This window comes from Neovison vison, chromosome X, assembly GCF_020171115.1.
Source record: "Neovison vison isolate M4711 chromosome X, ASM_NN_V1, whole genome shotgun sequence".
Lineage (NCBI taxonomy): Eukaryota > Metazoa > Chordata > Mammalia > Carnivora > Mustelidae > Neogale > Neogale vison.
Genome location: NC_058105.1, coordinates 33,068,724 through 33,082,551, shown reverse-complemented (window position 1 = coordinate 33,082,551; position 13,828 = coordinate 33,068,724). Strand labels below are relative to the sequence as shown.

Here is a 13,828-nt window from a genome sequence, read left to right as displayed (position 1 = left end):
TGATCAAAAAGCTGATTGTGGGGGCGCCTGGGTGGCTCAGTGGGTTGAGCCGCTGCCTTCGGCTCAGGTCATGATCTCGGGGTCCCAGGGTCCCGGGATCGAGTCCCACATCGGGCTCTCTGCTCAGCAGGGAGCCTGTTTCCTCCTCTCTCTCTCTCTGCCTGCCTCTCTCTGCCTACTTGTGATCTCTGTCTGTCAAATAAATAAATAAAATCTTTAAAAAAAAAAAAAAAGCTGATTGTGAGTGTTGTCGAGATGTAAAACTGGTTAGATGTGTCCAGTTGGACCACTCTAGAGGACCTGAATATCAGGCAGAGATTAGATAAGCGATTTAAGGCATAAGCAATTATAGCTTCCTATAAGGGAACAGACATGATCAGTAGGGGGGTGGGCACTAGCTGTGGGCCATTTTTTATTCAGAAGAGATGTATTGAAAATGCTTTGTCGGGGCGCCTGGGTGATTCTGTCAGTTACGAGTCTGCCTCTTGATTTCGGTTCAGGTCGTGATCTCAGAGTTGTGAGATCGAGCCCCTGTGTCTGGCTCCGTGCCGGGTGGATAGCCTTTTTGAGATTCTCTCTCTCCCTTTCCCTCTGCGCTCCCCTCCCCCATTTGCATGCACTCTGTCTCTCTCTGAAAAAGAGATAGAAAGAAAATGCACTGTGTTTGTGCATTATTCTAAGGGCTGTGGTAAATACAGAGATAAGTAAGCTGTGTCTCCACTCTAATAGGTTAAAGTTTTGTTGGGGAAATAAATCCATCCAATAAGCTGTCGTTGAGAAGCCTCCATAGCAAAATGGTTGAGACTTCAGTGGCAGGCAGACCTGGGCTTGAGACTTCGCTCTGCCTCTCAAGAGCTGTGTGCCTTTGGGAAAGTTACCCAACCTCTCTGAACTCACTTGCTCTTCTGTCAAATGAGAGTAACAGTATCACCTGGTTTATAGAGTTTTTTTCTGGGACATAACTTACATGATGTATATAAAGCATGTCACAGAATACACGTACATAATGAGTCCTCTGTAAAATGTCAGCTGTCATGTAAACTTACAATGGCATGTTATTATATTGTCTTAATTATTATTATTACCTACTCTGTAGGCACTGTGATCAGGGTTGGGAATTTGAAGATGAATGGGGTATGGCCCCTTCTATCCAAGAGCTTTGTTATAAATGCTATCCTCGTGGGGACCGTATGTTCTTATTCAGACATTGATACCTAGGCTCCGACGGAAAAACAAGATACTTAGAATCCGAGCTGTCTGAAAGAATCCTGCACTGGCTGTCAGAGAAGAAAACACAGCTGGTCCTGGGCAGAGAGGATTGGGATCTCAGGTGGGCCTTCCTTAAAGATGCTTTGGAAGAGCAGTTAGGAGATGGGTGGAAAGCATTCCACTGGAGAGAAGCACAGAGGGGAAGGAACAGGGGGTAGGAAACTGGTGGCCTACTTGGGAAATGGAATCTTTCTAGAGTGTGGGTCAAGGAGACCATGCACGTGAGGGGAAGTGACATTGGAAAGAAAGACAGGTATCAACTTGAATGTCATGCAGGAGAGGTGGGGCTTTTTTTTTTTTTTTTGGTAGAATTGGTGGTAGATCTCTCCAGGGAGCTGGCAGTGTGAAGATTACCTTGGAGGGTCACAAGACTGGAGATAGACCAATGCAAAGTCTTTTGGAATAGGTCAGACACGAGGTGATCCACGGGTATGATGGAAGAATCCAGATTGCTTACTTACTTACTTCGCCCTCCCTTTGTTTCTTGTGGCCAAACTTCAGTCTCAAATTTGTAAACCTGGAGATGGAGCTAAGTGGGGAATTGGAAAGGGATATGGGATTTGGCAGGGGAAGATAGTTGAAAATGGGAACTAATGCGGCGCGAAGTTCAGTGTAGACACTCAGACTTTCCTGACTGGAATCCTCCTCACTCAGCTGTCTTCTCCCTTGGCCAGAGGGTGGAGCTTCTCTAATTTTCTTTTTAAGATTTTATTTATTTGAGAGAGAAAGCACAAGCTGGGGAAGCAGCAGGCAGAGGAAGAGGGAGAAGCAGGCTCCGTGCTGAGCAGGGAGCCCGGTGCAGGATTTGATCCCAGAACCCTGAGATCAAGACCTGAGCTGAAAGCAGAGGCTTAACCAACTGAGCCACGCAGGCGCCCCAAGTGTAGTCCTTCTATGGTTGTCCCTGGCCTTCGACTCTAAATCATGTCTGTCCTAAACCCCAAACACAGGGCTCCAACAACACTTGTTTCTCTGCCTCCAGAATAGAATCTTCTCTTCACCTCTCTGTATCTAGAACGTCTTCACCAGGGATGTCTGTCTGAGGAATTCCTACTTATGTTCTGAGATTAAAGTTCAAAAGTCATCTTTGGAAAATCTTTCCTGACGCCCACGGCTCTCATTCCACCACTCAGGAAATAGGACTGTAATAGCATGACATTACATAATATTATGTCTTGGTTTTTCTGTCTGATTTTCCCACTAGACAGTAAGCTCTTCGAGAGAAGGGAACTTCGGGTCTTAATTCCCTAAATGTGCAGCACCTGACACATTGCCTGGTACCCACTAAACTTTCAATTAAGGACTGGATATAAATGAATAAGTGAGTGACTAGGGTAGACAATCAAGTTGAAACCTTCTAGAAAGTCATTTGGAAGGGCAGGTGTGGAGCTTGAGTAATCATGGGAAGAGGAGGGGAGCTCTAGCTGGGTGTTGAACACCCATGTGACCTGGAGACCAGCGCTACTGACTTCCCTAAGGAGGGAGGAGAAAGGGCGGCAGTTTCTGTTGGGCAGGTAAGTATGTGGAGTGTGGGTGTTTCAGAGCAGTGCCTGATTTGGACAAAGGAAGGTGACTAATACACCCCTTCTTGCTGACCGCTGTTGAATTATTCACCCTTAGCCGTGGCTACGGGTTTGGGTTTTTGTTTTTTGTTTTTTTTTTTTTTTCATTTATTGTGAAACTGTATTCTTCCATGTTTTGTCCACTGTTTGTCGCGCTCTCCTTCTCCTTCCTGATGTGAGCTTGCCAAAGCTCTGATTTAAGTAACCAGCCTCGCTTTCCCAATCCGTTTTTTACCTGGCCTGCTTAGTGGCTGGGTTAGAGCCTCTGGCTGAATGAGTATCCCCTGCCTTTGTCTTGCAGTTCCCTTTCAGTTGCCAGAAAAAGAAATACAGAGTTCATCATCATCAACTCCCGATTATCCACGGATGAGTTTCCCAGCGTGGGGAAACGGTCCCCACGGTCCCGCCCCACATGCTGCTGAGTGACAAAGATTAGTAAATAGATTATTCAGAGGCTGCATTCCTACAGTGAATCGCTGTAGGGGGTGAAAACAGGCACCCCTCCTCCTCTCCCATCAAATACCTTCCAGAATTTTTGCCTGATAGTTTCAGGTAGTTAGTTGTAGGTACACCTTTCTCAGCAAAGATTTGTGTTCAGGATTTCAGTGTAGTTAAATGAGCCGGTGGAGTGGTTTCATAATTGCTGCATTGTTAGTCCAACTCTGTAATTAGAGATGACTTCATTGGCCTAAGGTTTCTCTATGGGTGACGCCCTGAATTCAGACCCAGTCGTACACCATATCCTTTTATGAAAAAAAACCAACAAACAAGGTTTTGTTTGCTTTTTGTTTTATTCCCTTTGGGGAAATTCTGTTTTCCTTTGTCTCAGATGTTTAGGGAGGGGGAGGATCTATTCTTTGTTGTTGTTGTTGTTGTTGTTTTTCCTGAGCTAGGGGGAAAACAGAATTTAGGACAGATCTGAGTGCTTTGCAGATGAGAAAACTCAGAAATATGCAGAGACCCTGGGAGTTTTTACTTTTTTTTTTTTTAAAGATTTTATTTTTTTATTTGACAGAGAGAGGGGGAAGCAGGCTCCCTGCTGAGCGGGAGCCCCATGTGGGACTTGATCCCAGCCAGGACCCTGAGATCATGACCCCAGAAGGCAGAGGCTTAACCCACTGAGCCACCCAGGCGCCCCTTTACTTTTGATTAGTATTTCATTGGCTACATTTAAATGGAAGGGGGGAAAATATATATATATATATTTATATATATATTTATATTTATATTTATATATATTATATATATATTATATATATAATATATATATTATATATATAATATATATATATATATATATTTTTTTTTTTTAAATATCAGCACACTTTGTCTCTCTCTCTCTCTTTCTCTCTCCCATGTAAATAAAGTTCACTTTTGTGGGAAGACAGACTGGGGAAAAGGACGTATTTCAAAAGCCAGACTTTCTTTTGGCCTGTCAATTACATACTGGGAACTTGAAGTGAAACTTTTATTCAGCAAGTAAATTTACTTTTTACCTCTTTACCTTTTACTTTTCATCGCTGATGACAATGTGCAGATTGGGAGGACTATGATAATATCGACAAGCTGTTAGTGATTTTTAAAAGTGGCCCCAAAATATTTAAAGTAAAATTTGCATTTTTGCCATTATCTCCTGGCTATTCTTCAAATTGTAGTTAGAAACTGGCCTTAATGAAGGAGTCAGATTGAGTCATGGATGAAAAGTGGCTGACAGGTTTTCGTGGGGCCCATCCTTCTTAAATTACTTTGAGTAAAGGCTTATAATTTTTATGTACACAGGACATCTTTATACTCTGGAGTCAATAATTATAGGGCAAATGGAAAAACTTCATACACCCCATTGAAAAGGTTCTTATTAGAACTTACGCCTATTTTTATATAGCCTCTCACAACTACTTAGACGTTCATTTATTCCACCATTTTTTTTCTTTTTTTTTTTCTTAAAGATTTTATTTATGTATTTGAGAGAGAGAGAGAGAACACGAGCAGGGGTGGGCATGCGGGGCAGAGGGTGAAAGAGACAAAGACACAGACTCTGACGTGGAGCCTGATGCGGGGCTTGATCCCAGGACCCCCAGGTTCATGACCTGAGCCGAAGGCATACGCCCAAACGAGCTGCCCAGGTGCCGCTCTCTATTTTCTTTCATTAAGGATTTGAAGTTACTATATAATATTTTATGGTTTACAGTATGTCTTCACATATGCCATTCTTTTTTTTTTTTTTTTTTAAGATTTTTATTTATTTATTTGACAGAGAGAGATCACAAGTAGGCAGAGAGGCAGGCAGAGAGAGAGGAAGGGAAGCAGGCTCCCTTCTGAGCAGAGAGCCCGATGCGGGACTCGATCCCAGGACCCTGAGATCATGACCTGAGCCGAAGGCAGCGGCTTAACCCACTGAGCCACCCAGGCGCCCCCACATACGCCATTCTTAATCTTCATGAGGACCCTGGGGAAGGAGGTATTGTTGCTATTTTCAAATGAGGACACTGGGGGCCAGATGGATTTAACTTGCTCATGGACACCCTGCTAAGAGAGAGCAGAACGGACCCTGCTTGATGCTTTCTGATCGCATGTTCAAGACTTTCCATCTTGCCTTTGTAACTCCCTACAGGCTTGAGTAAGGAACAACTATTGCCCATGTACAGGGCAATAATGATGTCACATCCTCGGTTTTGCATCATAAGCCCCAGTCTAGGATGTTTTAGTTGCTTTGAGGGAAGAAAGTCCTAAAGTGCAATGAATGGCCCATGAAGAGGAATAGAGCATCTATAATTTTAACTTGTACGATTGAGATTTTTGAAATCTTCATTTTAAAAACTTACTGGCAATCTTTACTAAATTACTTAAGTGTGATATTTTTTCCCCATGATAGTACTTAATTGCTTAATTTCCCTACAGATACCATCAAATATCTACTAGTAGTCTAAAGAAAAGAGCTTTTTTAATTCATGATGGGAAAAGGCCTGCATTATATAAGCTACTTCAAAAATTGTGACTTTTGGGATGCCTGGGTCGGTTAAGCACCTGCCTTTGGCTCAGGTCATGATCCAGGGTCCTGGGACCCAGCACCCCCATCATGCCTCCTGCTCAGTGGGGAGCCTGCTTCTCCCTCTCCCTCTGCCTGTTCTGCCACAGCTCTCCCTGCTTGTGCTCTCTCTCTCTTGCTCTCTTTCTCTCTGACAAATAAAATCTTAAAAAAAAATTGTGACTTTTATCCACAAAATCATCTACTGTGAGGCTTTTAAATTTGACTTTGTATTTCTTAGATTTAGCTCAGGTGTCTCAGGGCAGCATTTATTTCAAATAATTATAAATCAATGAAATTGAGTTTTATTTAAGCAAGAGACTCCCAAATTCAGCAGTTCTGTTATCCTGGACCAACTTACCTGGCAATGTTATTTTGGGGGATATATGCATATTCTAGTTCTTTTTATTCTTTCTTGTATGTGCCTCTTGAAGTCTCCTGTGAGTTATAGGTGTTGTTGGGGAGAAAACAATTTTTCTTCTGCCCTCCTAGGTTCTTTGGCTGCTGTAAGAACATTGACATAAAACAGATTAACAAGAGAAAAACAACGGCTTAATAACCTGCACACCTCGTGTATCCATGGGAGAGACCCAGGAAAACTGAGTAACTCCCTAAAATGGCTGAAGCCACCACCGTAAATACCACTTTCAGCTAAAGACAAAAGAAGATGCTGGGGGTGGGGAGTCAGTTATGGGACAGAAAACAATGTAAGCTTGTTATGCAGATTTAAGACTATGCCTTCCTCCCTTAATAAGAGTTTCTGGAGATTTAGATATTTTCTTCCTGTTAGAGCAGGACAGGACACTCTGACAAATGGAGATTTCCCTTACGAATGTATATATTTCATATATTAACGTCTCAGTTTTCAGAGCTTCACCACTGTTTGCTATCTTAAAAATAACCAGCTTAAAATAATTAGTATGCCAAGGAGGAATATTTTGGGGTGATATAGTCTGCTCCCCTTCAGTGTTAAAGAACTCACTTTAGGCTTTCATTAAGACAATTAGACAGGGACACCTGAGTGGCTCAGTCCATTAAGTGTCTGACTTCAGCTCAGGTCATGATCTCAGGGGTTGTGGGATGGAGCAGGAGCATCAGGCTCCCAGCTCAGTGGGGAGTCTGCTTGTCCCTTTCCCTCTGCCCCCTTCCCACTAATGCATGTATATGCACATGCTCTCAAAATTAAAAAAAAAAAAAAAAGACATGGGGTGCCTGGGTGGCTCAGTGGGTTAAAGCCTCTGCCTTCAGCTCAGATCATGATCCCCAGGGTCCTGGAATCGAGCCCCACATCGGGCTCTCTCTGCTCAGCAGGGAGCCTGCTTCCTCCTCTCTCTGGGCCTGCTTCTCTGCCTGCTTGTGATCTCCGTCTGTCAAATAAATAAATACAATCTTTAAAAAAAAAAAAAGAAGAAGACTATTAGACAGGAATAAGAAAAGAGAAAGCTTGAAAGTATACTTTGAGTTTTATTAATGCTGCATTATATTGATCTTTAAAATTTTTATTTTTGAAGTACAGTTGACCTATAATGATTAGTTTCAGATGTACAGCATAGTGATTTGACAGTTCTATACATTGCTCAGTACTCACCTCCATAAGTGTAGTTACCATCTGTAATACTATTGTTTAAGTAAATGATTGTTTTGAAATCATTTCTGTGAGATCTAAGTATTTCCTAACTTTGCAGGAAGAACAAAAGTATTTCTTTCCTCGCCTGTCTGAAAAGAAATTAATGATCTTTAAAGTCTCCAGAGCCTTTCTCTTCTATACCTTTATTGCAGCCACTAATTCCCTTTGTGTCAAATTATCATTATTTTTATGTTGCATTCCCCAGATTGTAAATTCCTTGAGGGCAGGAACTAGGCATATAACAGATGCCTAAAATATTGGTAAAACTGTGTGAGGATAGAGGTGTGTGTCTATGTTGGGGAGAAGTATGAAGAAGAGGGAAAGAGATTTCTGCCTCAATCAGCCTTGCCGCCTGCAAAGGGGAGAAGCCGGGGAGAAGGGTTTAGTCAGCAGGTTGAAGGGTGGGAAAGGAGAGGGAGCCGTATCTAGGACCATCTTTGTCTCATGGTCTCTTTCGTAAAGAAGGGAGATGGTAGTATGAGAATAAAATCACTTGTCTTCTATTTTTTTTTTTTAAATTTACACACTTTAGATCATTACTGATGCTCAAACAACCCAAACTGTGAAGGACCTTTAGAGACACAGGAGAGGCCACATGTTATGGATTTTCCGAGATGGTCTCACTTTCAAACTTTGTGTCCCATTATTCTGTGTGGTATCGTTCATGGGGTTGGTTAATAATTTCATATTGAAAACATTACTACTTAAAATTTGCATAAAGAAAATTGGAGTAAATCCTCTATAGTCTGTTCATAATCAGAAGTGTTAAACATCGTAATAGAAAAATAAAGGATGCTTTTTAAAAGTGCCACCATTAGATTATAAGTTAACATATGAAAAATAGCTTTTTACTCTTAATTTTTCAAATGCCTGCTTCATATCTAACTGAAGATCTTCCTTTACCTTCTAGAGCCTCAGACTACTCAGAAAGGTGATTCACCCAGCTTATCTGCTGTGAAGTTTGTCCCCCTTGAGTGAGATTTTAACATCACAGGTAAGAAAAGTTTATGAGGAAGCAAGTTCTGTTTTTTTTTTTTCTTTTTTTTTTAAGATTTTATTTTATTTATTTGACAGGAGAGAGAGATCACAAGTAGTCAGGCGGGGCTGGGGGGGGCATGGTTGGTGGGAGCATGGCGGGAAGCAGGCTTCCCGCTGAGCAGAGAGCCCAATGTGGGCCTCCATCCCAGGACCCTGAGATCATGACCTGAGCCATAGGCAGAGGCTTAAACCCACTGAGCCACCCAGGCGCGCCTTGTTTTCTGTTTTTTAAGACTCTTTTTGGGGGGCACCAAGGTGGCTCAGTCAGTTAAGCATCTGCCTTCAGCTCAGGTCATGATCTCTGGGTCATGGGTTCAAGCCCTGCGTGGGGCTCCCTGCTCTGTGTGGAATCTGCTACTCCCTCTCCCTTTCTTCTCCCCACCCCCCAACCCCCATCCCCACTCATGCTCTCTTTCTCTCTCTCTCTGTCTCTCAAATAAATAAATAAAATCTTTTAAAAAGTAAAATAAAATTAGAAAAGTACAGTCTGTTTCGGGTGTGCCTGGTTGGCTCTGCCAGTGGAGCATATGAGTCTTGATCTCAGTGTCATGGGTTTGAGCCCCACACTGGGGGTAGAGTTTACAAATAAAGAAATACTAATAATACAATGGTTAAAAATAAATAAGTAAATAAAAGTCTGTTTTTATTTAATTTTTGAAAATAACCAGTCTTTAGAAATGGGTATTGTGTTGTGGTGGAAACATAGCTCATGGTATCGTATGGTTGATTGAAAACATCCTAGGGATTTGAGAAAGCTGAGTGTGAATTCCAGTTCCATGGTCCCTCTGAACCTAAGTTATAAGGAAAAAAAGAGGAGAATATTTACCCCCTAAGGCTGTTGTCAGGGTTCAGGGAATTAATACAAATATGAATTTATTTGACGTTGTGCTTGGCACGCGGTTGTTGAATGGAAGAATTTAGTAAAAAGCTGTTTCATCAGGGCGCCTGCATGGCTTAGTGGGTTAAAGCCTCTACCTTCGGCTCAGGTCATGATCCCAGTATCCTGGGATCGAGCCCCACACAGGGCTCTCTGCTCAGCAGAGAGCCTGCTTCCCTTCTTCTCTCTCTGCCTGCCTCTCTGCCTACTTGTGATCTCTCTCTGTCAAATAAATAAATAAAAATTTAAAAAAAAAAAAAAAAGCTGTTTCATCGAGTGCGTTCCTATGTGTCTGGGACTGTGGTAAGTTCAAGAGAGAACAATTCTGGCTCTGAAAAGGACAGGTGTAGCCCAGCTCTCTCTTGATGAATTGGTGGGTAGATGGTTTTTTTCAAGTTTTCATTTAAATTCCAGTTAGTTACCATAGAGTGTATATTAGTTTCAGGAGAATTTAGTGATTTATCATTTACATACAACAGGTGGATAGGTTTTTTTTTAACTAGTAACAAAATTATCAAAAAGGGGTAAATATACAATCTCTAATTTGTGTTTTGTATAGATTGTGAAATTTAACATACAGCGTACTTTTTTAAAAGATTTTATTTATTTGACAGATAGAGACACAGCGGAAGAGGGAACACAAGCAGGGGGAGTGGGAGAGGGAGAAGCAGGTTCCCCGCTGAGCAGGGAGCCTGATGTGGAGCTCGATCCCAGGACCCTGGGATCATGACCTCGAGTCCCGGGACCTTAGGATCATGAACTGAGATGAAGGCAGACGCTTAACATCTGAGCCGCCCAGGTGCCCCCAGGGTACTTTTTAGAAAGAGGAACACAGTTAAGGCCATGAAACTATCCTGTTTGATACTGTAATGGTAGATCCATGATATCATGTGTTTGTCCAAACCCATAGAATGTATAACACCACAGATGAACTCTAAGGTATAACCACGGACTTGGGCAAGTCTGATGTGTCAGTGTAAGGTCATCGACTGTCACAAAGGAGCCACCTCTGCTGGGGGAAGTTGATAACGGGGTATGTGAGGACCGAGATCTCTTTACTTCCTGCTCAGTTTTGCTGTGAACCTAAGTGTTCTCTAAAAGTAAAGTCCTCACAAAAGATTGAGAAAAAGAAAAAGACAAAACAAAACAAAAAAGAACCCCAACCAAACCCAGAGAACACGTCATCATTTTCATGGCTTTCCATCCAAAAGTTGTTGTTAAGTTTGTATTTGGGGATTACCCATTGTGAAACAGACCTCCTTTCTTTATTGCAGGGTTCAGTAAAGTTTTTCTGTCAAGGTCCAGATCACAAATGTTGTGAGCCAAGAGGCAAAATCAAGAATATTATATTGTTTGTTTTCTTATTTTTGTAAAGATTTTATTTATTTATTTGACAGAGAGAGAGACAGTGAGAGAGGAAACACAAGCAGGGGGAGTGGGAGAGGGAGAAGCAGGCTCCCCACTGAGCAGAGAGCCCAATGCTGGGCTCAATCCCAAGACCCTAGGATCATGACCTGAGCCAAAGGCAGATGCTTAACCCACTGAACCACCCAGGCACTCCTTCACATTCAATGATTTTTCAGTGACTTAATGGGAAGAAATGGTTAACAATGTGAGGTGACAGATGTGCTAACTAACCTTATTGTAGTAATTATTTCATGATATATTAGTGTATCCAATCATCATGTTATACACCTTAAACTTAGACACTATTATATGTCAGTTACATCTCAATAAAGCTGGAAAAAATGGAAGCAGCCAGTAAGAGAGAAGGAGGGAGAGAAGGGCTTAATAGAACAGTTACATATTCCCTCCACCTTCAGTCACAAAATTTGGACTTTCAGTTGTAATATGTATAACCACAGATTTCTAGTATGTATCTCTTCCTGTCATTACTAGGTACCCTGGCTCTTCCTTTCTAAGAATTTGTCCTTGAAAGGAGGATTCAGAGCTATTTTTTTTTTCCTGAATAACTTTTGGTAAATAAAGTTTACCAAAAGACTTCTCATGTGTTTGTTTTTCTTTATTATGGCTTTAGCTGTAAATATGGAAATGTATTGAGATGGCTTTAGCAGTTTGTTGTTCTGTTTAAATTACCTCAAGATGAGACTTTCATAGGAATATTGATAGTATAAACATCACAAACCTCTTTCAGTCTTAAACCTTTCTGGTTTCTCTTAGATCTTTAAATGGAGGAGATGGCTACCACTCAGATCTCCAAAGATGAGCTTGATGAACTCAAAGAGGCCTTTGCAAAAGTTGGTAAGTATTTTTTTTTAATAGCTTTAACGATAGTAAAATCGTTTTTGTTTGGCCCTGATGGAGGTTAATTCTCTAAAAAATCATATGAATGGTTAATCACAAACCTTAGGGCAAGGCAGTTAAAATCAATGGGGTAAAGTTTTAGAAGCTATGCCCTAAACTATTATTTCTGATTACATCTGTCTACTATGGTCAAAGGTTTTTAGTCTACTGTGGCTCCTGAATACTTGGGACAAATTTTGTGTTGTTTATTGCGTTGTGTATCTTATTTTTCCGAGGAAAAAATTGGGAGATTTCACCATATTCTCAGAGGGGTGTGTGAGACCGCTGAAGATGTCAGATGATGATTAGATGATGTTTTAGCTTTACCTCATTAGCTTGGCTTTCTTGCATTTTCCATCGATCTTCTATGCCTTTGGATAACGCAGCCCATTCTGTTTTCTCACATTATGTTCTAGTATCAGTATTACATGGGAAGACCTAGCATGCCATCTGGTTTTTCCTTAAACCTCATTGAACATGTCTTAGAATTTAGCTGCTATGGAGTTTGTAGTATTTATATTCCAAATTTCAGTGCTCAGGTCAAATCAGTCAAAGCTAGTGAGAAAACGGGGTAAGAACCGATTATTGACACGTGTACTCACATGAGTCAACATGGGCTTAGAGAAGTAAACTACTATTTGGTGTCTCCTTGATGAAAAGGTATAAAGTTAGATCATAATGATTTGTTATTTAAATCAGACTTGACTCTGGGACCTGTGATGCAAATCTCATTAATGAAAAGTAAGGAAGCTTACATCTCTATTCCCATAGACTCAAGGCCAACATTTTCTGTGAAGGCATTTAGTAAGTAACAGCTTGCCTTGGGAAGAATAATGACTGCTCCCACAACCAAAGTGACTCCACAATCTCATCAGAATTCTAAGTAGAAAAAAATGGATAGACCTTATTCTAACACACTTTTCTGTGTGTGTATGTTAAAAAAAAAAAAAGCAACCTGTTAACTGGCCATAGATACTACCTACTGTAAGAAAGAGTACTATCAGTCTGATACAAGATTGAGTAGGAGAAAACAAGCTGGTGAATTGTTGGCTGCAAATTTTTTAAAATCTCATTGCTCTGTAGAAATAGCCTTATCAGAATTATTCAGGATTGCATACCCTTTGAACCTTCTTTTTTTTTTTCCCTTATAATCCTCCCTCAGTGCTGGGGACAGGCTCATTTGTTTCTTTATGAATAGAAGTTTGGCTAAGACCAGGACTTACTATGGCCATTATTGAATCTTTAAGGCCTTGCTTCCTTTAAAAAAAAAAAAAAAAGTTTATTATTGAATACAGGCCTTGTTCTCATGAGAAGCATCTTGGAAATAATTGTGTGCAGTATCTTTTTAGAATGTCGAGCTATTCAGTTGTGGCTTACCTGACAGAACTGAATACTCTTAATCAGGAAAAGAGCTTCATCGCTCCTGACAAGCTTTAATGACATGAAGAGCGCTCACCAGTTGTTGCCATGGAGGAACCAGGGTTAAATTGCCCTACGTGAGGGATCAGCTTGGACTGCAAGAAAGGGTCATGGTAGAACTACTGTCTTATTTTAAATCCTACATCTTAGAGGGGGTAGGGTAGACAAAGAGATTCCCAAAGGCATAAGATCAGACCATACATGCTGTTGATGTCCCTAACAGGCACATATTCATTCCTAAGATATGCAGGCTCTCATTACTCTGTGTGCTCTATGTGGAAATTCTGGAGTCCCCAATTTCTGCCTGCTCTATATATTATTCAGTATCTGGCTCAGTGTTGCACACATGTTAGGTTCACAATAAATATTTAATTGACTGAATCCCTAGGAATTACACGTAGTCTTTTCACATACTAGGACTTTGTCATTACCCACTATAAACTAAAAGGGCCTTTGTTGGGGCGCCTGGGTGGCTCAGTGGGTTAAGCCTCTGCCTTTGGCTCAGGTCATGATCTCAGGGTCCTGGGATCGAGCCCCACATCTGGCTCTCTGCTCGGTGGGGAGCCTGCTTCCTCCTCTCTCTCTGCCTGCCTCTCTGCCTACTTGTGATCTTGATCTCTCTCTCTCTGTCAAATAAATAAATAAAATCTTTTAAAAAAATAATAAAATAAAATAAAAAATAAAAGGGCCTTTGTTATGAAGATTTT

General features: G+C 41.2%; 1 protein-coding gene across 2 annotated transcripts in view; it reads left to right on the top strand.

The window, feature by feature from the left end:
• The window catches only part of PLS3 (plastin 3), an 84,741-nt gene that overhangs the window by 35,089 nt on the left and 35,824 nt on the right, over positions 1 to 13,828 (top strand). For both annotated transcript variants that reach the window (XM_044234473.1, XM_044234474.1), the window contains exons 2-3: positions 8,394 to 8,477; positions 11,580 to 11,660. In XM_044234473.1, the coding sequence (XP_044090408.1) occupies positions 11,588 to 11,660 (73 nt within the window). In that variant the 5' untranslated portion in view covers positions 8,394 to 8,477; positions 11,580 to 11,587. The remainder of the gene's footprint in view (positions 1 to 8,393; positions 8,478 to 11,579; positions 11,661 to 13,828) is intronic.